The following is a 25500-nucleotide window of genomic DNA, read 5'->3' on the forward strand; positions in this document are numbered from 1 at the left end:
TCATTTGTCATTTTACTAACATTTTCACTAACATTTTATATTGTAATTAATTATTGACGGTTAATTATGATGAGCTGTTCGGGGGAGGGGTCAAGTCAAGTCTTATCCTTCAGGGTACTTCACCGCTGAAAAGATGCATGTGTATTTAAATTGGGAAAATGTGAAATTATTTTAGAAGTTGGTGCCTTCTAGACTGAGAAAAGCCAGAAAATGTATTTTTGGCTCATGTGAATGAAAGACAACAACTCCCAGAATGCACTTGCTTCGCTGCCCTACGAGGACACTCCCAAGCCATACCTACCGGTTACATCGCTTGCCCAACGCGCACTACCCCACCGTCGTTTTGATTTTTATAGTAATAAAATAATTTAGTTCAGTTAGAGAACAGACACTGCAATTAAAAACTGAACGTGTCTGCTCAATGCAGCACAAGCTGAATGAGAGTCGCAGCACAAACGTAGCAGGAGTCAGATTTCATTTATCAGAGAGCAAGGAGCTGACAGACCAGATGATCATGGAAGATTTGGTTTCAAAGCAAAATGCACCTATTTAAGTGAGTTTGTCATTGTACCGTTTTGTTGTTGTGCTTTCATGAACCCACAATTCAAGAAACCCGCCCCCGAATTGCCGCTAATTTTAAACCAAAACTAAAATGAGCACAGCTGACCGTCATTCATTCATGTCCGCATTGCCATTCATTCACGGCCACAGTCATTCACGGTGCGTATCCAGTCTGGCACGTTTTTAGTTTTTAGTTCATGCCTATGGAAGCTTAACTTTAGGAATTAATTGAGAACACTCGCTTTTCTCTGCACCGCTCCGTTATGAATATCCGTGCGGCTGTATGTGTCTTACATTCTGTGAGTGAGATCCCACCCCTATGGGAGGGTTGAAAACTAGCTAGCTCCTACTACTGGCTGTAGTCTCTGGCCAAAAAAGCCTCAGATGACGCAAAATGACGAAATGACGACATAAAATACAGAAATCTCTCGTCTCATTGATAAATGAGTTGTCTCGTCTCTTAATGCTAAATCTCTGAAGTAACCCTTTAAGCACTTCAATTATTGACAGCAAGCTAAATCTGTTTACTTTTAACACTAATTTATTATATTAACTTACTTCACATGAGATCAAAAATGAAAAGTCATTGAAGACTCTTATACCCTCTCTAGGGTCAGAACAGAAACCCGCTGTAAGGTAAATAGAATAAAAAAAGCCAAGTTCGGCCATTTGTGTTGAACCAAACTAGCCTAGTGAGCAGAAGATTTGTTTTTCTTTGAATTATGTGCAGACAGTTTTATGGGGAAGAAAGGGAAACAAGTGGCAATGTTGGATGACCCACAGCTGCTCAGTGACTTTACATTCATAGCAAATAAAACTGAACACTTGTGTGCTTAATGCAAGGCCACAAGGTTACCAAAGTTCTTACAGAATGCCACAAGAGCTTTCACATGTTTTAGATGTGACTATCCCATTTTTCTTTTCTGAATTCTTTTTTGTCCTCAGTACATCGCCTGAGTTTTATGGCCACAAGCAGGTGTTATGCGTATTAGCTGGACCAGTGAGACAGAATCAACACCCCTGTTGGCAGGGTCTGAGTATAGGGCTGGTTATTAATGCGTATTTTAAGTAAATTAGTTGTGAAACAGTGTGCTGTTACATTTTGTTCCTTAGGCCAACTTTTATGGTAATATTTGACTTGATTTATTAATGCTACTTACTGTATATAAAATTACAGAGTCAAGTGCATTGAGTGCTTTTATCTTTTCCCTTTTAATATAGTTGATTGGGTTGATATAAACCTCATAATAGATTGCAGCAGGCCTAAAACAAAAGGTGCACACTTTTGTAACTTTATAAGCCTGAAAGAGAACAGGAAGTACCTTTTCCCCAACCGGCCCACAACTAAACATTACTTTGACACCCCTGTTCAAGAGCTTTCGTTAATCCCATTAGACCTCAACCACTGGATTTGTTAATGTGTTTGCTGTACTCCTGTTATTGAATTAATCTGATACTCTGCCAGGTACATTAAAGCACTGTGTAAATCGTAAAGAGGATTTATGATGATTTATGAACTCTTTGTGACAGCTGTAATGTGAAGAACCTGCAGAGGCGGCACGTGTGTATCTCACGCCTGGATCGTCCACAGAACTGGGGGGAAAACTGTGCAGAAGTCCGCTATGTTATCCTCATTCTGGCACCTTCAAAGATGGTAATATAATCACTCATAAATGCACACACACCTACTGAAGACAATTTATTCGCACATTATGGACATTCATTTTAAAGAAATAGATTTGATTTCAAATGTTCCATGTCTTTGCAAATCTGAGCCTAGTGTTAGTTGAAATCTCTTTTAAAGACCAAAGTTTTGTATTTTTTATTTTTATAATATATTTATAAAATTATTTTTTTACACTTCATTTTAAGGTGTCCATGTTGCATTTTAATTATAAATTAAAGTACTGAGTAATATTTATTAACGTGTATTTACAATGTAGAGTAATTGTTAGGATAGGGGTTTGGTTTAGGGTTAGTTGCATGTAATAATTCATAATTTGCTGTTATTGCTTTAGTAAGTACATGTAACAATGACACTAAAATAAAGTGTTACCTAATTTTTTTAACACATTTACTGAAACTGATATTATTACTATTTCATTTTGCTTCCCACGGACGGGCTGAAAGTCATGAGATTACTCACAGTTTCTATTTGAATAAAAATAGAAACTATTAACATGTTCCGTTCACAAATGTTATATTTGTTTTAATTTTTGTCTTAAATAAATTGGGGGAAAAGGAGATACACTGTCAAATTAATCCAAAGTAAATAATTACCCCATATTTTAAATGGAATAAAAATGGTAATGTAAAAAACAATTATTTTATTTTTGGAAATAACATGTTTATCCCCCCCCCCCCCTCACACACACAGTTATAATACTCTCATATTCTCAATAATACTCTCGTATTCAAGTCGTACAGTCCTGGCCCTGCGTTTCTTGTTCCCCTTGCAGTCTCCCTGTAAAGCTTTGGGGCCCCTGGCTCCCTCCAAGACCATTTTGTGTATCTCTTTGTGTCTGTGTTTACATCATAAATCTGTGTGTTTGTGTGTATGTGTTTACATCTGTTTACATCTAATCACTCTCTCTCTTTCTCTCTCTCTTTCTCTCTCTCCTTGTGTTCTTGCATGCACTCATCTATTCCTGTCCTCTGTAGTTCACCAGGCAGTATAGCAAACTTTTTTGCTTTGTAATCCTGTGCTTCTCTCACAAACAATAAAATTATATGCGCGGACACACAAAAACGCATCTTCTCATTACAATAAAAGCTGGATTGTCATGCTGGCACGTGTAGATATATCCTCTTTTCTTGTTGTGTGTTTTAAAACAATAGACATCTCAAATGTTATGTAACTTAAATACCAAATGGACTCAATCCATAAGATGATAAAGCAAAAATCACAAATCCAGAGAACTAGGCAAAAGTGCATGTACTCTCTTCTCTTGTATTAACAGAGTAAGAACATTTAACTGGAAATAAAGGAATGAATGTACAATTTAGACCATGTATTAGCAGCATTTAAGCGAATCTGCAGCATAACTGCAACTGCTTTATTTTCGGCTCAGTGATTTCTGGATTAATACATTGAATATTTCTGTTTCTCTTAGAAGAAAATGTTCTATATAGAACTCTGGTGCCAAAAACTTTCTAAATAAGGAGAAAGGTCTCAATACTTTCATATTTAATGGGTTGCTTTCATTTATTTTCTGGTGATTAAAATATGTTTACGAGCTGTTTAATTCATACAATTTATTAAAATTCATTAAAATAAAATGAATTAATTGCAACTAAATCCATAACATGACCCCATGGCGGGAACCTACTTTTAGAGTAGTGGCTAAAAGTGGAAGATTGACATCTTCACCAATATTATTACAGATTTAGAAAAATTAAGATTTTGTAAGCATATTACGTAATTGTGCTTGGAATCAATTTGTGATCATGCAATGAAACATGCCAAATTGTACGAACATCATTTTTGGCCAGGCTGTCATGCAAAGAAATTATGAACACATGCAAAAACAAGAGAAACGTTCATTAATAATTGATCATTTTGTAGTCAGTGCATGCTTTTTCCTGAGCTTTTTTTTTTTTTTTTTGCATAGTAAAATAAAACCTGTAGCTGTAGTTTGCCTTTTTTACCAAATAATTTTGTCAGCTAAATACCTTAACCAAGTTATACCTAGTGTTTTGTTTCCCCCTCATGTTTAAAATGTTTAAGAAGAAAAAAAATCCTCATAATTAAAAATGTTTTTTAATATTTATTTGTAAACCTTTCCAAAGCATTAACAAAAAGCTTCATACAGTTAAAGTTGTAACCTTTCCCCCACAATAACTCTTTCCTCAGAAATAATTAACCATACATACAAATGTTACTATAACAATAACAATAATATTTATAATAATACATAAATAAACAAATAAATAAATATACTTATTAGGAAAATGAACTTTAATATAAAATATACACATTTACAAATGAACATAATATCCTTCTAGGAAAAATAAATAAAAATAAAAGTAATAATTAAATAAAAAATACATGAATAATAATACAAATCAAATCTTTGACATATTCATGGTCTGTACATATAATATTATGACTATATTTTGATGGTTTAATTGAATTTTCAGGCTCATTAAAAACAAATATCCCCTCCGGTTGGCCACTACTGTATGAAGGGCTTTACTTGACTGTATAGATAGAGAACCTTTTCTTCTAACAACATGCCTTCTTGACGTGACTGTTGCAAATCCATTTGTTATTCATATCAGAAGTAGCGCAAAAGCTTGGAGTACATCAAAAATTGAACAGGCAATCAGTTTACTGTCGCATTCAGTGTAGACAGCATTACTGATTATAATGGGTTCTATTTGCTTTTTCCACATCATGCAGCTCGTGTCTAGTCTAGATACGGTGTAAGAGTGTAACATGTATAAATGATTAATGACCACCATATGTAACACTCATGTTTGATCTCTGCATTTGCTGTTTCTCAGAAAAGCACTAAGACGGCGATGGAGCTGGGCAGGACGTTCGCCAGCATGTTCTCAGACATCTCTTTCAGACAGAAGCTGCTAGAGAGTAAAACGCAAGAGGAGTTCAAAGAGGCGCTGGTCATCCAGAGGTACCACCTGACCGCTGCCAAGCGTAAAACCACGGCTGTGGAGGGCGAAGAGACAGACCCGCACAGTCAAAAACCACTGAAGGTGTGTGCGCATCGCAGCATGTGCAGCGATGCTTAAGGTTCAGTTGTGATGATTGCCATTGTTTTCAACTATTCTCTCTTCGGTCTTGGTCCGTCGCTCTCTTTCTCCCTTCGCCCTTTTGCTGTTTGACTTACACTCCAGTGATTAAGTTCTACTGAGCATGTAGCAGCTAATGAGAATTTATCTTGTTTGTTACTCTGGTTTGACGCACACACACAAAGTCCGATTCGGCATATGTGAGCATTAGACCACCCTGGCTGAGGTTAGCCGCCTGTAAAAGCCCTCTGTTTTCTTCTCTGTAAAGACAACAGTGGAGGCCCAAATAGTTGTTTTTGTTTTGTTTTTTTGCGTTTTTCACTCCATCACACATCTGAGGAATGGTAACCAGGTGGAGAGGATCATTACTTTGTGTGTATGTGTATGTGTGTGCATGATCACTTGTGGGTGTGCACACTAAAAGCTATTCAGCTCTGGCAAATGCCCAGGAAAGGTCCCTCTCTCTTTCTGTTTCAGACACACGCTGTCATGATGAATGAGTGCGGCTCAGTAATGAACACTTAAAGCTGTACGACTTATTCAAACATATCCAGAGACAGGTTCTCTCTGACTGACAGAAAATGAGCTTGTCTGCCAAAAAGAAGCTAATGTAGGTCATTAATGCGAGACGGACTAACTGCTCCATTGCCAAATCCTGACCTGTAAAGCCTATTAAAATTTGATTAATTCAACAAGACTGTGTATTTGTGACTGGGCACAAAGACACGCACATACACAGACCAGTGCTTTCTGCTTTGCTGTTATTGGCCCAAACTAAACAAAACAAATCCTAAAGTATTTTTCCATTTTTTTGTTTCTATTATACTGCAAGTTTCAATTTGTTATTTTGTTAGTTTATGTTAAATATTAGTTAAATATTAGTTCATATAATATTAGTTAATAATTTGTTAAATATTAGTTTATGAATGAACTAAAATCGCTTTAATTCTTAAATGTACTAATACATTTTAAAATTTCAAGTTGTATAAATTGTATTTTGAACAAACATGAATTAACAATAAAGAACAAAAGTTTGGGGTCAGTATGATAAAAAAAAAAAAAAAGTACTTTTATTCCGCAAGGACACATTAAATTGATCAATAATGACAGTAAAGAAATGTATGATGTTACAAAAGATTTCTTTTTTTTTTTTTTAAATAAATGCTGTTCTTTAAAAAAAAAAAAAATCCAATAAAACAAAAAAACAATATACTTATTTCACAATATAAGCGCGCACACACACACACACACACACACACACACACACACACACACACACACACACACACACACACACACACACACACACACACACACACACACACACACACACACACACACACACACACACACACACACACACACACACACACACACACACACACACACACACACACACACACACACACACACGCACACACACACACGCACACACACACTCACACACACACACAATATAAGTTATTGTGAAGTGAAGAAACATCAAGTCAGATATTCATTCAGTATCAGCTGAAAGATTCAAAGTAGTTTGCAATCAAGCAATTTTATAGCACATTTTTAAACAACAGCCATTGCCCCAAAGTGCTTTACAGAAATGAAAACATTAAAATCAACATTTAATGTTGCATACACCCAAGCAAACACTACTTATTGAAATAAATACGTTTTTAAATAAGACTTAAAAACGGCAATTGAAGGAGCTGACCTCACATGGAGTGGGAGACTATTCCATAGTTTTGGACCTACTACGGAAAAATCTCCTCTCATTTTAAAATTACAGCAAGGGACCTTTAAAACCCGTTGGTCTGAGGACCTAAGAACTCTAGAAGATGACTAGGGAATGAGAAGATCGCAAATTTTAAAATCTTTAAAATCAAAGTTTGTTAAAATGATTCAAACAGAAAAGAAAGTTTGTGAAGTTTTTTTTGTTGACCGATTCATTAGAAGAACCGGTTTATGAAAGTTGTTCAGTTGTGAACAGAAACACATGCACATATGCACATGTTGTGCTGTATATTTGTGTTTGTAAAAAAAAAAAATGGCACCAGTGCGCACACACAACCCTACAATTACAAAGGTGTACACCTTTTAATGCAGGCTTTTTATTTCTAAAAGTGCTTAAGCCAGTCTAATTCAGTCTGAAATGCACAGATGTGTCAGATGTTTTCTGATGCAACACTAATGGATATTTAGAGTAATGTAACCGGTCTCTTGACTGTGCTCTGCTGATGTCGTTGTAATGCTTTTGCATTGTACTAATGCTGTTCTAACACTGGGCTGTTTCTCTCTCTAGTCTGCAGAATCTGTGTTCTCTCATCTTGTGTCTCTCTCTCTGCTGTGCAGGGGGCCCTGTGTGAGTGCGATTACACTGAGCTTCTGTGTGTGTTTATGTGTGAGGATTTAAGTACGAGAGAGTGTGTGTTTGTCTGCTTTAACACACTATCTCTTCCCTTGCAGTGTAAAACATTGTGTGTATGTGCTTCTGTGTGTGTATTTGCTGTGATTCAGCAGGATTTGGTGTGTGTGATGTTTAATTGGTGTGCGTGTGTGTCCGTGCGCGTTTTAATCCTGTGTCTCTGCCGCTGCAGTATTGCAGTAAATGTATTTAAATGTTTTCACATTTATATATGTAGTTATGTGTACACGTGTGTATGAGTAATCCTCACTCTTTTTCTCTCTCTCTCTCTGTATCTGTGTAGTGTAGAGATTTTTTCAGAGTGGGCAGAGGAATCTATGAGGATCTGTGTCGCCGACTGCCTCTCTACCCGTCTGACTTTACTGATGGTGTGTTAAGCATAAACTTGGAAATAAAAGTATTTTAAAGTTAAAGGATCTAGTATTGCTGTTGTTTTGGAAAGTTTTCTAAAGGATATATGGTCCTCTAGTCAGTGGTCTTACGTCCTTAGCTAAATTTGAAAGTGTGTAGTTCAGCTGATTTCAGAAGAGCTTTTCCACTAACAAGCAAGATCAGGATGTAGTGTACAAAATGCATGACAAAATGCTACATTGCTGGGATTTGTCACATTATATTACACACAAAGATATGCATATAGCCAAGCAATCTGAGGAAATCATGCTCTCCTAATCTATACTCTCATCGTTTTAATGAATCAGTTCAGTTATATATTCAGTTATATAAATTAGAACATTTTTAGTTACTGTTGTATACATTTGTATAATTTACACTAATAGTTTTATTCAAAAAGGATGCATTAAATTGATCATTAAAGAATCTTGAAAACAATTTATCAGTGATATTAAGCACCACAACTGTTTTCAACATTGATAATAATAAGATAATATGAGCACCAAACCAGCATATTTTAGTGATTTCTGATTACTGGAGTAATGATGCTGAAAATTCAGCTTTTCCATCACAGGAATACATTACATTTCAAAATATGTTCCAATCAAAAACAGTTATTTTAAATTGGAATAATATTTTACAATATTTTACTGTATTTTTGATCATACAAAAGTAAGCCTGGCGAGCAGAAGAGACTTTCAAAACCATCAAAAAATGTTTCCCAACCCCAAGCTTTTGAATGGTAGTGTATATGCACACGCACATTATTGTTGTGTGTCAGGTGAATAAAGCTCTGATATTTATTTTATATGTAATAGCTATAACTACATATAATACAGATTTATTATAGTATATGCATGTGTTATTTGGAGCCGATAATTGAGCTTCATTGAAATCTCTGCAATACAAAACTGCAAATGACTCCATGCCACTACAGGTCTTCCTTCATAATTTATTCATCAACAAAAAGTTAAGTGACAGCAGTAATATTTTTATATTATGCATTTATTTTATATAAATGTGTGTGTTTCAGGATTAGTGGGTAATAACAAAGCCCTGGTCAAGTTCATGACGACGTCCATTTTTCTCTACATTGCTGTGCTGCTCCCTGCCATTGCTTTTGGCTCACTCAACGACGAGAGCACTCGGGGCGAGATTGGTGATCACTCTCTCTCTCTCTCTCTCTCTCTTTCTCACACACACACATGCACACGCACACACACACACACATACACACACACACACACACACACACACACACACACACACACACACACACACATACACACACACACACACACACACACACACAACACACACACGCACGCACACAAACTGAGCTATTCTCTCTCTTGATTAGATGTCCAGAAGACGATCATCGGGCAGAGTATAGGTGGAATCATCTACTCATTGTGTGCTGGCTCTCCTCTCGTCATTCCACTGACCACAGCGCCCATAGCTATTTTCATCAGCGGTATGTACATACATGCCTTTGCATGCAACAGTAGATACACATTCACTCACACACACATACCTTTTTCATCACAGTCTGGTCTTGAGCTGTTCTTACGGTATATATTTAGATGAGCATTCATTGTTTGTAGAATACTTTGACGTTGAGTGTTTAGAGAGCTCTGCTAACCACAGGATGAGGTGGAACAAGACTCTTAATCTCTCAAACAGCAGGATGGGAGTCTGATATGGCCACCATTTGTTTGGGCAAAGTTTGATGTTTGCCCTGGCTGAGAGGAGATTTCCTCCTAAAGCTCATTCCTGCGGCTGCAATCGCACACTGTTACCAGCGGGAGAGTTGCCCTGAAAAATGGTTTTGCTGTAGTACAATGAAATTCTGTTTGGATAAAAATGTGCAGATGAGGACAGAATCACCACATCCATTTATAATAATGATCCTTCCCAATCAAAGATCTTGTCTTGTGGTTTCTCATGGGAATTCTTTAAATCTTTATTGAAATGTTTGGGTGCAGTTTTTAAACATCAAACAATCGACATTTACTGTGAGTTATAATCCCTTGTCATTATGAGATTTGAGTTGATTGTGTTCTTTTCACACGCTTGTTATTCTGTTCGTGTGGAGGACTCTTAAAGGGGTGGTTGATTATGATTTCACTTTTTTTACTTTAGTTAGTGTGTAGTTGCTGTTTGAGCATAAACATCTGCAAAGTTACGACACTCAAAGTTCAAAGCAAAGGGAGATATTTTCTTTTAAAGAAATCACATTTTAAGGACTACAAACAAATGGCTGGTAGGGACTACAAAAAGCTTATTGACGGGTTAGTGACATCACTAACCCTCAAATGTACATAAACCCTGCACCAGGGAACACGCAACAAAGGGGGCGAGGTCATGCTGAGAAGAGGAAGAGTTGTTGTTGTAGACCACATTTGGGAGTCTGCTCAAGCTATCGCATCCGTCTTTTCACATTTATTTTAATACAGTACGTAACACAAATGCAATAGCATGTCATAAAAGCAAGATGACAACATAAGTTATAACCGCAATTAAACTAAACCTTTTATCTTCATGCAGCAGTATATTCTCTGGCTCTGCATCTTACAGCAGTTCCCAAACAAGCGATTTATAGATTATCATGACAGAATACGCTAATCATTTTCTTGAAGACAGTTATCTCCACATCAGCTACATAAATTCACCAACTAACCATTCAGAAACGCCCTGTTGCAGTCTACTTGTTGTCACTTTTTCTTTAGTTTCTCCATCGTTGTCCGACTCTAGTATGAACATAAAAGGCTGAACAGTTTCGGACATTTTCAGTGTGTCTGCATGAGGTGATTGGAGCTGATAACTCAAGCTCTTGAAGCTCCGCCCTCTTATTGAAAGGGGACCAGGAGCAGCAGCTCATTTGCATTTAAAGGGACACACACAAAAACGGCACGTTTTTGCTCACCCTCAAAAAGTGACAATTTTAACATGCTATAAAAAATTATCTGTGGGGTATTTTGAGCTAAAAGAGACTTATTTTACATATTTTAAAAGGGGGAATTATAGGACCTCTTTAAAGAAAGCAAAGTTGTGTTGTTCACTGTAAAAAAAAAACTTTTCCTGTTTTTGCAGGAAAAAACTGGCAGCTGTGTTTGCCGGAATAATTCTGTAAAATGTAATAATATTTAAAGAATAACCTGTAAATTTTACAATTTAAAGATGTAATTTACTTCAGAGCCGATAGCCTCGTGGGCAGCCCACTGACATTAGTGCAATTGGTCTCCGGGTGACCCGAGTTCAAGTCTCGCCTCGTGAACCTTTCCGGATCACTCTCTACTGTCTTATCGCAACAAAACTAAAAATAGATCTTTGAGACTTAAATACATTTTAACCCGGTAAATCCAACAGCCCTTTTCTGCTATATTAGCTAGGCCATGTTGCTACTTAAAGAGTCTTTTCTTAGTAGTCGTCTGGGAGGTATTAAAAAAAAGCTAATAATGAACTACCTCATTAAACTGAACACTATTGCTTACTAATTTGTTAATCAGTTCCTTGTTAGCTAATAGTAGTTCCTCATTTGTTCCTGTGTAGAAATTCATTAATGATGGAACAGTATTCTAAAGTGCACTCTCAGGAAAAATGAGCAAAAATGGTACCTTTAGGGGTACAACAGCTTGTCACTGGGGCAGTACCCTTAAAAGGACATCTTTGTACCTTTGTTACACCTAAAAGGTTCATAGTAGTACCTTAAGGTACATATTGCTCTAAGGTACTAATATGCACCTTTTACGGGTGAAAAAGCTACAAAGATGTCCTTTAATGGTACTGCACCAGTAACAAGCTGTTGTACCCCTAAAGGGACAATTTTTTTTTAAAAATTCTGAGAGTGTTACAGAAAATTTTTAAGAAGAAACATAATTATTAAAATGAAAAATGTGAAGTATCACATACAGTAGGGAATTCTGGGAATGTCAGTTTATGGCTTTTCACTGTAAAAAATGAGATTATTTGTTTTTTCAAAAACAGTACATTTAAAAGTATTTTACTGTAAATGTATATGAAATCTGAGGTTAGATTTATTACACTTTTCCCCTGTATATATAAAGGGAACTTACTATTAACTAATTAACAGGTTTTTACAGTATTGCGTCTGTGTGCTTGTCTCTCTATGGCTGCAGTGATTAGGGGAGTCTGTGATGATTATGAGCTGGACTTTGCTGCATTTTATGCATGTATCGGCCTGTGGAACAGCCTCTTCCTCATCATGGGAGGAATCTTCAACCTCAGCCTGCTTGTTAAGCTTTTCAAAAGGTCAGACACACACCTACAAATATACATACTCATGCAAACGCCACTGCTTGAAGACTGACATGTTTTTGTTAATATTTTTGACCCACAGGTCGATAGAGGAGGTGATAGCTTTGTTCATTTCCATTGCTTTTGTAGCAGATGCAGTTAAGGGCACTGTCAAGAGTGAGTGCTATACTTACACACATACATATACACAGACAAACCTTTCTTAGATTACAGTCTAATCTTCATAAGAAATATAGGGAAACTAAGGATAGTTGTCACACTGTAAAATAAAGACATTAAACATTTTAAACTGTTACTGCCCTGGAAAAACGATACAGTTCATTTAACAGATGACGCTGTTTAGTGATAATGGGGACATGCTGTCACACTACAGAATCTGTTTCATTATTTTCACAGTTAATTGATATTAAAATGTTATAACTTGATGACAGATTGCTCAGAATGCCGGACTTCTCCAATCATTTAGTCCGCTTATAATCGACTGCAAGCTCTCATTCAGATCTGCCAACATTCAATTAACAACTGATTGATAGAACTAAGTCCACGGAAGAAAATATATGACGCTACTTCCATTCCATTATATAAAGAAAATATAAATAAAAATGAATAATACCCTACAAAAAATGCTATAGTCCACAATATTTCTATATTCTAGTATAGCTAGATTATGCACATGTGCTTAATCATATATGCAATATGCAATGCACATTATGTACAGTACTGTTTAAAATTTTAGGGTCAGTAAGATTTTTTAATGAATAGAAAGTTCAAAAGAACAGCATTTATTTGAAATCGATATATTTTGTAAAATTATAAATGTCTTTACTGTAACTTTTGATAAATGTAATGCTTCCTTGCTGAATAAAATAATTAATTTCTTAAAAAAAATAATAATAATCTTACTGATCCTAAACTTTTGAACGGTTGCCTACATTTGTATTATTCTGTATTTGATTTATATTATTGTGTAAAATATTGTTGCTATTTAAAAGGTGTTAAACATGCAAATAACATGCAAATATTGTGATTAACCTGTTAGCCTGCACCCCCGCTTTTGAAAAAATCCTAAGAAATGTCATAATCAGACTAAAACTGTTACAGTTAATGATTCCTTTGCACTAAAATCAAGTATGGCGTCATTTGAAAGCAGACACTTGGCAGTTTACTGTAAATTCAAAATTATAATTGTTTTCATAATCAAAAATAGCTATAATAAGCTTCAAAGTTTTTTAAAGTTATTAGAAATATATTTGTATGAAATATCTTTATGAAAATAAAATTGAAGTTGGCCTTTTAGCAATCTAAAAAAATGACCGGTACATAAAATAAAAAGCATGTGACAAACTCCCAATAAGTGACAACTTGTCCTGCTCTAATATTTATAAAAAATACAGTAGCCTTTTTCTGAAAATGCATATCAATGTTTTAGTTCAAATCTACTTTCATTGTATAGTCAACCCTTTGGAGGATATATAGCTCACAAATATTATCATAATTTAAAATGTTTCAAACATTATTGTTACTGAAACATAATCTTTTTGTGATAACTTTCCCCATGTGACAAGTACGACTGGCCTTAAACACACACAGACAAACCATTTTGCAGTGCCATGTCTTTATTGAACAAATCTGTTAAACAATCAAGATAACCTCTGCTATAATGACTTCTTGAAAAGAAGATAATTGGACTCAGCTGTGGGTTTGACCTGCTATGCTCAATGGAAAGCAGCATGTTACTTATTTCTTACCAAACAATTGTGCTCAAGTGAAATCTAGTCTGATCAAAAGGGACTTCAGAAAACCTCAGAAGAAGAACTCATAAAAGTCAATGTTTGCAGGGGATTTGGAAGATTTATGCCTACAGTCAGGCAGATCAGCACCATCAGTTCAGAACCATTGCTGCGCCTCCTTGTAAATAAAGCCAGTTGGATGTGTGCTGAAACAGCTTCAAGAAATGGAAAAGTTGACTGGAAAAAAATAAGCATAACCTAAGAAATGCTGAATTACAAATGCAATTCAATAGGTCCTTTAAAGAAGTGACACTGAACCAGATATGGTTACTTTAAAAATATGTGCAAATGACTAATTACTAAACAATTTAATCAGTAATGCACCACAGATACCACAAAATTAAAGTATCGTAATGTGATTACAAAGTGCACAACAAATAAAATGATTGTCTCCTAAAAGAAAAAATCTATTCTGAACGGCTGAAATGAATAGCCAGCAATTCAGTCTCACTTCCTGTTACATACCGTAACAATGTAACACATTTGCACATCCGCCCTCAAACACTGAAGTTGTAGCTGAGACCTGGAAGAGTTTGGTTTGTGTTATCAACATTTTTCTGATTTCTGAGCTGCGACTCAACTTTGCAGTCACTTTAAAAGGATGTGGACTCACACTGGAAATATCACTGTGTATCAAGCGCTGAGGAAACTTCCGGAGCATGATAATAGGCATTTTGTTTCTGACATACGCTGTATGAGGTAGACAAATCACAACAGATTAGGCCATCTGACCAATCAGAGCAGAGTACGCTCGAGGAGGGGTTTAGAGAGACGATGTGCGAACAAACCATTTTCAGAATCTAAGAAATGAGGTGATGTACAATGTATATTATGAAAAAATTGAAGTGCTTTTTGACCTAGAATGCATGTAAACCAATTGTAGGAGACCTCCAAAACAAAATTAGGAATTTTTAAAAAAGCATAATAGGGGCAATTTAATCTTGAATTGCTTTTAAAATACCACATTTGCAATAAGGCCACATACGCAAATAATCATAAATATCAAAATATCATCTTACCGGGAAAATAATCAAATAAACTATTAAATTAATGAAATGAAAATACACAATTAAAAGTATTCATGAATCATTAATATGTATAGAAACTATTCACATATGTGACACTGGACCACAAAACCAGTCATAAGGGTAAATTGTTTGAAATTGCAATTTATACATCAGCTGAATAAATAAGCTTTCCGTTGATGTATGGTTTGTTAGGATAGGACAATATTTAGCCGAGATACAACTATGAAAATCTGGAATCTGAGGGTACAAAAAAATATAAATATTGAGAAAATCGCCCTTTAAAGTTGTCCAAATGAAGTCTTTAGCAATGCATATTACTACTAATAATACACGTTTGATATATTTACAGTGGGAATTTCAAATATCTTCATGGAACTTGATCTTTATATATCCTAATTTATGATTATATGATAATTTTGACCCATGCAATGTATTGTTGGTTATTGCCACAAATACACCTGTACGACTTATGACGGTCCTTATTTTGCGGTCCAGGGTCAAACTTAATAAATTGGCTTGTCAACTGTATTAAGTTTGACGCAAGACCAGTGTAGCATTTTGAGAGAAGTGCCATTTGCACATGTGATAGTTGAAGCAAGATCAGACATGAGGTGTCCTGAATCATCGGAAAACAAAATTGCTAAGACGCTATTCATTTTCAGCGTGATTTTTTAAAAATACCTGTAATAAATGTAAAGAACACAAAACTCCCAATTCCATTGCCAGAACCTCACTGCAACTGTGAAGGATTGTGGGCCGAGTATAATGATGTGGGGCTGTTTTGCTGCCTCAGGGTCCGGACGACTTGGAGACACTGAGGGACCAACAAATTCCAAGTTATATCAGGAGCAGAATGTCAGAGCATCTGTTTGTGATCTGAAACTCAAAAGAAGTTGGGTCATGCAACATGACAATGATCCAAAACACAGGAGTCAATCAACAACAGAACGCTTCAAACAAAAGAAATTCAGCACTTCACAATGGCCAAATTAGAGTCCTGACCCCACTTCCTTTGAAATGTTCTGCTGTGATGTGAAACAGGCCGTTCAAGAATGACATCCCAAAAATGTGCATGAACCGAAACAATGCGCATGTGTTATCAGCAGAAAGCATTGGTTGATGTTGTTGGCAGTAAACAAGATTCCACAGAAATTCCATCAATAATCGTGATTGTTTAAACCAATTATTCAATAAAGATGTGGCTCAGGAGAAATGTTACGTTTTGGAAGCCATTCAAAATGTTTACACAATACATACACCGACCTTTAAAGATGATGAACTTTCATTTTAAACTTACATATACTGTACATTCCTTTTGAACCTATTCTTAAAGTATATAACTGGTAATACCTTATCTTGGTATCTCCTTTACAGTCTTTCAGGAGTACTATCATGCTCCCACTTTGGCCAATGGGAGTGCGGCAGAGCTGAATCGCATCAGTGGAAGTGTACATTTAGGGGAACTGAACCTGACAGAGGCAGGGTCCGTGTCCCTCCCAGAATCCTTCATTCTGTGCACACGGGCACGGCCACTACTCTGTCTCCTCCTCATGCTGGGCACACTGTGGGTGGGATACACACTGTACCAGTTCAGGAGGAGGTGAGGATCTCTTCTTGTCTCTCTCTCTCACACACACACACACACACACCTGCACACACACTGATGAGCATTTTAAAGAGTGATAAAAAGTGTTTTGACACCCCCATTTTTCCATTTTTTCCTGGCAGTCCGTTTCTGCATGTGAAGATGAGAGAGATTCTTTCCGACTGTGCTCTGCCTATCTCAGTGCTTGTCTTCTCTTATGTGGGATCATACGTCTTCAACGACATTGCTTGTGAGTTATGGGACACTATATTTGTTCATGTTGCACACACACATTGACACTGAGTTTTGAGTTTTCAAATAAAAGGAAATCTAGCTTTTGCTCTACACTGTTTAATTTCTCCAGAATACTAAACTGATCTTTTTTCTGGTATTAGCAAGCAAAATGGGTTTGTTTTTGCCATTATTATTTTTTATTTTGCATTGAAACATTTGTATTTATTTTATTATTTCTCATTTCCCTAATATTTATTATTAGTGTTGTTATTATTATAATAATTTAATTTGACATGAAACATTATTCTTTATATTATTTATATCATATTATATATTATTTATATTATATTTTTATATTATTTCACAAAAATATGTATTATTATTGTTTTTGTGCTTTTATTATTTTATATTTGACATGAAACCTTATTTATATGATTTATTTTAGATAATTTTTTAGATTAATTATATTATTTCTCATTTAATTATTTATTTACCATCTTTTAGCTATTATTATTAAATATAAATAATATTATATTCATTAAATTATTGCACTAATAGTGTTTTTGTTTTGATCATGATAATAGTATTTAATATAAGGTAAAATAAGTGAGCTCATTTATAGTATAATATAAGCAGAGAAAAACCGAAACATTCATAATGATAAAACTGTATTAGTATGTAAATTTCTTTAATCATATTGGGAGATTATCTTCTACATGTCAAAATGCAGCATTTAAGCAGCAATTTTAAATGAGATGCCAAATAGCAGAGAAGATTCAGTACTGAGAATCCGTTAAATTTTGGCTCAGTTTGTGTCCAGGAAGGCTTGCCAAAACGTACGCCCCTACCAACACTTAGACATTCAGACACACACACACACTGCCTGCACTCTCCCTCTCTACTGCCAGCACATTACAGCAAAGTCACTCACTCCGACTATCACTACATTATTCCTCCAACTCCTCTGTCATCAGTTTGGTGTGGGAGTTTAACTTGGTTATCAGAGTGAGATTTTACTTCTTACCTCAGGCTCTTTAAACGTTCAGTGTTCCAACGCTGCAGTCAAGAGGCTCATATTCAAAAATGAGATCACATCAGAACCTGCAGGGAAATGGCCAAACAGTCCAAAACGATATACTATATACATATATATATACACACACACAGATTAGGCAAGACCTTATGAATATTGAGTAATATTGTGTTGGTTCCCCTTTTGCTTTCCACTGGACCCCTGAAGGTGTGCTGTGGTATCTGGCTAAGATGTTAGCAGCAGATCTTTTAAGTCCTGTAAGTTGCAAGGTGGGGCCTCCATGGATTGGACTTGTTTGTTCAGCACATCCCACAGATGCTCTATTAGATTGCGATCTGGGGAATTTGGAGGCCAAGTCAACACCTCAAACATGTTTTCGTGCTCCTCAAACCATTCCTGAACCATTTTTGCTTTGTCCATCCTGGTGCCATGTGTTCCCCAGGTAAGCGAAACACACACTCCCGGCCATCCACGTGATGTAAAAGAAAACGCGATTCATCAGACCAGGCCACCTTCTTCCATTGTTCCATGGTCCAGTTCTGATGCTCACGTGCCCACTGTTGGTGCTTTTGGCGGTGGACAGGGGTCAGCATTGGCACCCTGACTGGTCTGCAGCTATGCAGCCCCAAATGCAACAAACTGCGATGCACTGTGTATTCTGACATCTTTTTATCAGAACCAGCATTAACTTCTTGAGCAGTTCTTGAGCTACAGTAGCTCGTCTGTTTGATCGGACCACACGGGCCAGCCTTCGCTCCCCACGTGCATCAATGAGCCTTGGCCGCCCATGACCCTGTTGCCAGTTCACCACTGTTCCTTCCTTGGACCACTTTTGATAGATACTGACCACTGCACAAGAGCTGCAGTTCTGGAGATGCTCTGACCCAGTCGTCTAGCCATCACAATTTGGCCCTTGTCAAACTCGCTCAAATCCTTACACTTGCCCTTTTTCCTACTTCTAACACATCAAATTTGAGGACAAAATGTTCTCTTGCTGCCTAATATATCCCACACACTAACAGGTGCCGTGATGAAGAGATAATCAGTGTTATTCACTTCACCGCACAATGTTATGCCTGATCGGTGTATATATATATATATATATATATATATATATATATTTTTTTTTTTTTTTTTTTTTTTTTTTTTCCTTTTTTTTTTTTTCAACACCGTGCTTGTGGAAAAAATAATAAATCACCTGGCAGCAATTTTAAACAATAGATTGGTTATAATAGGGAAAAATAAAGCCACAAACTAAATAATGCAAAGTACACTTCTTATATACACCTTCCTATGAACATAGTGTGTTACCATTTTTTTTTTGTCCTGTAAATGTCAGAGATTCTTTACCATGCTACTGTTAATGTTCCTTCCTATAAAAAATATCATAACTTGTGTTAAATGTAGGATTTTAATTCAGTGTGGTCAGTTTTAAGCCTAAACCAATCATCGAACAACAAATCATGTCCCCTGAATGGAAATGTATACAATACTATCATGTTAACTTGGGATTTGCCCTTTTTTGTTGCAGTTTGTTCTGTGGCCATTTTTCACACATTTATTTTTCAATAGAAATGCTTTTTCACTATTGTAAAATAACGTCACTGATGGAGCTTTCACAGCGCAAATGATGAAAATCATAGTCGACTATTTAACAATTACTGTAGATGTAATCACACTTTTCTGGAAGGTCTGGTTTTTGTTGGAGGTTCACTGTGCTCTCTTTATGTGCTCTCTTCCAGTGCCAGTGTTTAACTTCCATGAAGGTCCAATGTTTCAAATAGCCCCGCTGGATAAGCTGTCTGGAGCAAGTGTTCTGAGCGCAATGGGTTTGGGCTTCCTCCTGTTTATCCTCATCTTCATTGACCAGAACATCGTAGTTTCTCTCACAAATGCACCCGAAAACAGGTTAATGTCTTTTGAAATGAGTTTATTTCTGAAAACATCACACCACTCATAAGTGGCTGCATCACAATAGTTATTTAAATTAACCTAACCAGGCACAATGTGATAAAGTGACAAGCGACCTCTTTCATGTGTAGGATTATTGAGCACTGGCAGTGATTTATAGCGTCAAAGCGTCCTACAGCCATTCATTTTCAAAGAGCAACAGCAACCAACTTCATCTTTATGCAAATTATCATTCATTTAGCCAAGGAAAACTTAAAACGGAAGGTGTTTCATTTGAACCTCTTTGATCATATAATGTGGTAAGTCATTTAAAAAATATTAATTAACATATTTTCAAGATTAAGACTAAATATGCTCATTTTTTTATAAAGCGCTTGACAGAGTACCCATAAATAGTAATCTCAGCCAGTGGAAATGCTTTTGGGAAAAGCATTTCCAAAAAAGTTTGGGGTCTATATGTCTCTTAGGCTCCAAGGCTGCATTTATTTGATCAAAATACAGTAAAACGTTAAAATTATGAAATATTTTTTACAATTTAAAATAACTGTTTTCTATTTTAATTTATTTTTAAATGTTTTTAATGCTTAAGCCACAATGAAATAAAGGCTTTTTATACTTTTCATATTTTCATAAACCCGAGTGCCTTGGCTTGATACCTTTATTTTAAAATATAATTTATTCCTGTGATGGCAAAGCAGAATTTCAGCAATGTTAAACTCTTATGCCGCAAAATATTTTTGTGGACATTGCGACACATTTTTTTCAGGATTCATTGATGAATAGAAAGTAGCATTTATGTGAAATCTTTTGTAACATTATAAATGCCTTTACACTTTTGATCAAGTTAATGCATCCTTGCTGATTAAAAGTATTAATTTCTATTAATAAAAAAAAAAACAAAAAAACATACTGACCCCAAACTTTTAATTGGTAATTTATGTTATTGCATGACATCCACCATGCACCTAGCTGTATATTAAACATCAAATATGTCATGATAGGCTTTCAGCATATGACTGGTCGCTAGAAACTTGTCGCTTTGCACCTGGATAGGACACTGAGTAGGGCAACACTGTGAGCTGTGACTGTGTGTGTGTGTGTGTGTGTGTGTGTGCCACAGGTTACTGAAGGGCACAGCGTATCACTGGGACTTGACTCTGTCTGGCTTGATTAATATTTTGATGTCTGTGCTGGGCTTGCCGTGGATGCATGCTGCATTCCCGCACTCTACTCTGCACGTCAGACAGCTGGCCATCGTGGAGGAAAGGGTGGAAGGAGGACACCTTTACGAGACGTGAGCACACACCACACCAACGAGCCACACGCTCACAAACAATTACAATCGCAATCAATCTGTGAAACTCAAACGTCATTATAGCAGTTATTGGCACAGTGTGCTTGGTTTTAAATGACGCCTGTGTGTGTGTGTGTGTACATGTGCGTGTGTGTAGTATAGTGAGTGTGAAGGAGACGCGAGTGACCTCGCTCGTGGCTAACATCCTGATAGGTGTGAGCTTGTTTCTGCTGCCGGTGCCCCTGCAGTGGATTCCTAAGCCTGTGCTTTATGGGCTCTTCCTCTACATCGCTCTCACCTCCATTGACGGCAATCAAATGTGCGACCGCATGGCTCTGCTACTCAAAGAACAAGTGAGTGTGTGTGTGTGTCTTTGATGAAAACAAAGGCAAATAAAAGTCATAGGTGTTGTACAAATAAGAAGAGAAAGCGGTGCACCCGCTGTGCAAATTAAATAAAGCAACAGAGCGCCCTCTACCTGTCTTGGTTGGAAATGACTTACTTAGGCAATCGTAAATGCCGTACTAGATGCATTTGAGATGGATCAGGAGATGGTTCTAAACCTTTGTAAATGCTAGGGATGGGCAAAATGTTTAATAATCAACAAGTTGGTGGGATTTTTATTACATAAAACTATAAAACAATTCAAAACAAAAGATCCAAGATGGGCACAAAACCACTTATTCACATTCTGAAAGCAGAATGATTCAGTGTAACCTGAGTACTTGATTGCCAGTTGTTTTTATTTTTATTAACATTTTAACTTAATGTAAGTTTAATATAATATAATAATATATATGGTTATATTAATATAATAGGGTTATCTTATGCTTACCAATTTATTTGATCAAAAATACAGCAAAAACATTGTGAAATATTATTACAATTTAAAATATCTATTTGGATATATTTTAAACTGAATTATTCCTGTGATGGTAAAGCTGAATTTTCAGCAGCCATTCTTCAGTGTCACATGATCCTTCAGAAATCATTCTAATATGCCAATTTTCTTCTCAAGAAACATTAATATTATTAATAGTATGTTGAAATCAGTCGTGCTGCTTTATATTCTTGTGGAAACCATGCTACGATTTTTCAGGATTCTTTGATGTATGAAAAGTTCAAAAGAACAACATTTATTCTATACAAATAAATGTGAAAAAATGAAATGTGAAAATATTAATATTTTGTAACATTGTCTTTACTGTCACTTTTGATTAATTTAATGCATTCTTTCTGAATAGAAGTATTCATTTCTTTCAGAAAAAAGAAAAATAAATCATATTATTGACCCCAACACTTGTTGGACGTTTAGTCTACTGGCACGTCCTTAGTAAATGGTTATTCAGGCCACATATGTAAAACAGAACTATATGTCAGCATATTGTAGTTTGGAAGTCCCTTAATCCACACGTGAGCAAAACTATCATAGATGAGACACAAGGCTGTGGCAACTACCAAACTGAAATACTTATTGTCATATGGGATGAAATTCCACTGCTGGGCATTAGCATCATCACAGACGATATCTCAATTATGTATGCATATAGCCCTGATTTAGATGTGACTTATATTTGTATTGTATTTGTATTGTGAAATTTCCATACATGAATGGATCTTAGTCCCATCAGTCAAGATGCTCAAGGTTAATGAGTTTAATTTGTCTGCATTATGATGGCCATACCCAGTTCTTCCTTTTATCTCTACATCTTCTTTTTCTCTGTCACTCAATTGCTCTTTCACTCTTTCTCAGACATCCTACCCTCCAACTCACTACATCCGCAAGGTGCCACAGAGAAAGATCCATTACTTCACTTTCCTTCAGATGGTGCAGCTGCTTTTCCTCTGTGCGTTTGGGATGTACCCTCTCCCGTATATGAAGATGATCTTTCCTCTGCTAATGTTTATCCTCATACCCATCAGGTGAGTTCTGAAATGCCTCCAGCTCCCATGTCATGATCTCCTGTCTGTCTGTGTTGTGTGTGTATTGCCAGGCACGTGCATGTGTAATAAATCGCTGTTTGCTAAAGGTCATATGACAGAATGATGAATGAAAGTAAAGGAAAAATCTTTAATAGCTCTTATAAATGCACTGTTGGTTTCAGATGGTCTTGAAAAACTTTTATACCATTGTCAAGAATGATTTACATTTAATAAGTCAAAAAAAGTGTAGTACAACCATCAAGTAAAAACTAATAACATATTTTCCTTACTCATTGAATACATGTGAGTGCACACATGCTGATTTGATCACTAATTTCAGAGAAGTTTTAAAATATTTCATAAGTAAAAACAATTTATTTCAAAAGTATTTTATTCTTTACAAATATCATGAATTATGTTTTTGGGGAGTTGCAAAAAATAACATTTTAAAACACAAACTACCATTGTTTTGTCATAACAAGGTAAAATTGTCTGATATTTATAGATACTTGCAGGTATGATGTCACTTTGTAGACGAACTGGCAGTTAGCATCACACTAGTTCCTTCAACAAAAAATAGGATTTTTCCAAAGCTTTTGGATTATCGCAAAAAACACGTTCTGTGGTCAACAAAAGTTTATGATACTTGCACGTTTTGTCCATCAAGATCATTATCACCGATGATCACAAATTTTTTGAATTTTGAAGCCTAAATGCAGTCGCCAGAAGTAGGCTATAAACAAACTACACCACGGTCGCTTAACTTCAACGTCATCATTGCTAAGCTTCCGACAACTTCCGACAAAATCATTTCCCCAGAAAGTTTGAGTTGGAATATTTTATAAGAGCACAATTATGAGCATCATGAGGCTGTTCGGCGTGATGACGTTTAATCTCCCCGACAGCCTCTGTAGTCTCATTTAAATTTAGCCACTTGTTAGCAACTGCCTTTTTCAAGACACGTAACAGCTTCAAAAAATGTTTGGTGGGGTAATATTTATGTATTTTATGTCTTGAGCTTGTGTTCACCACAGACCTTATTACAGCCATTTAAACAAAATCCCATTAAAAAAACTCATCGACTTCGGGGCAATGGAACCGGAAGTGCTAAAATGCTAACTCGCTTCCGCCTTTTGGCCTACAAAGTGACGTCATACCTGCACCACTCTATTGCCCGAAACACAGTCAATTGTTCAAATATTAACAAAGATTTAAGCAGTTTTGTTAAAGGTACACTATGTATGCATTTTGCGGAACATTTGTTTTGGTTGTACTTTGGCTCTGTGTGACTGTGCGGATGAAAAAACGGTTATCATACTGCTTATAAAATATTCACTACTAGGCTTAAGAGATATAACAAGTTTAGATGGAAAGGATCTCAAGCTTTACCCATTAGACACGGTACTTACTAGGGCTGGGCGATATGGCCAAAAAAATCATATCTCTGTATTTTTTGGTTGAATGGCGATAAACTGTATATATCCCGGTATTTTCTACATTTTTCTATTTGGATAAAAAAAAAAAATCTGTATTTATTTTAATAATTATTTTATTTCAAATCCTGCCGAATGAATTCCTGAAAAACAATGTTGATATTGAAGGCTATAAACAAAGACAGTGAATGTAATGTAGCAATATATTATGTGCAAAAAGGGGGTTTACAATCTAAAAACAATATTAATCATTTTGTTTTTAAATTCACTAAACTAAAAAGGAAAATAAAACAAAAGCATATTAGCCTATATTTGATTACCCCATTATAATGGTCACTTTCATAAAAATACACTTACTTGTAGGTTTAAAATTCTACATATGGCACATTTATTGTCAAACAATATGTGTATTTTTGTCAGAATTATTGCGTTCCTATTCTATTGCGCTCCGTCTGTTTGGCGCGCATGCACATGGCGGTGCTCATTCGCGGAAGCCTGAATTTTAGCGGAGATTCACTTGCAGAAGGCTCGTCCTCTCCTGACAGCAAAATGGACATATATTTGCATGACTTTCTAACATTTACAGATGGCTAATATACCTGTGAACATGTACATTATGCACTGAGGAAAGCACCACATTTCATACGCATTAAACACCGCAAGTATTTATCTGTGTCACAAGTAGCCTAACGTTATCTCTCAGAGCTACGTGATAACTATACATTTTAGAAGTTATTTTGAAGCCCTTAATATAAAACACTTGTCATGTTTAGGACAAATTGTATCAGGCACTTTCCCTGCACCAGTTCACTCTGCACTAAAAAAAAAGAACTTTCACTGTTGTTAGTTGCACTCAAATCATCCTTGTTCAC

At 36.0% G+C, this 25500-nt stretch overlaps 1 protein-coding gene across 4 annotated transcripts in view; it reads left to right on the plus strand.

Moving 5' to 3' along the window:
- The window catches only part of slc4a11 (solute carrier family 4 member 11), a 73879-nt gene that overhangs the window by 44314 nt on the left and 4065 nt on the right, over positions 1 to 25500 (plus strand). For 3 of the 4 annotated variants that reach the window (XM_079842629.1, XM_079842630.1, XM_079842631.1), the window contains exons 7-19: positions 2092 to 2215; positions 5068 to 5277; positions 8013 to 8097; positions 9153 to 9278; positions 9480 to 9593; positions 12259 to 12391; positions 12480 to 12553; positions 16590 to 16815; positions 16944 to 17050; positions 19810 to 19975; positions 21099 to 21272; positions 21430 to 21625; positions 23026 to 23195. In XM_079842629.1, coding sequence (XP_079698755.1) covers positions 2092 to 2215; positions 5068 to 5277; positions 8013 to 8097; positions 9153 to 9278; positions 9480 to 9593; positions 12259 to 12391; positions 12480 to 12553; positions 16590 to 16815; positions 16944 to 17050; positions 19810 to 19975; positions 21099 to 21272; positions 21430 to 21625; positions 23026 to 23195 — 1905 coding nt within the window. Of the gene's footprint in view, positions 1 to 2091; positions 2216 to 5067; positions 5278 to 7606; positions 7667 to 8012; positions 8098 to 9152; positions 9279 to 9479; positions 9594 to 12258; positions 12392 to 12479; positions 12554 to 16589; positions 16816 to 16943; positions 17051 to 19809; positions 19976 to 21098; positions 21273 to 21429; positions 21626 to 23025; positions 23196 to 25500 lie in introns of all 4 variants that reach the window. The other variant, XM_079842628.1, reaches the window with a different exon arrangement.

Source organism: Gobio gobio (assembly GCF_949357685.1).
Source record: "Gobio gobio genome assembly, chromosome: 18".
Classification (NCBI taxonomy): Eukaryota; Metazoa; Chordata; class Actinopteri; order Cypriniformes; family Gobionidae; genus Gobio; species Gobio gobio.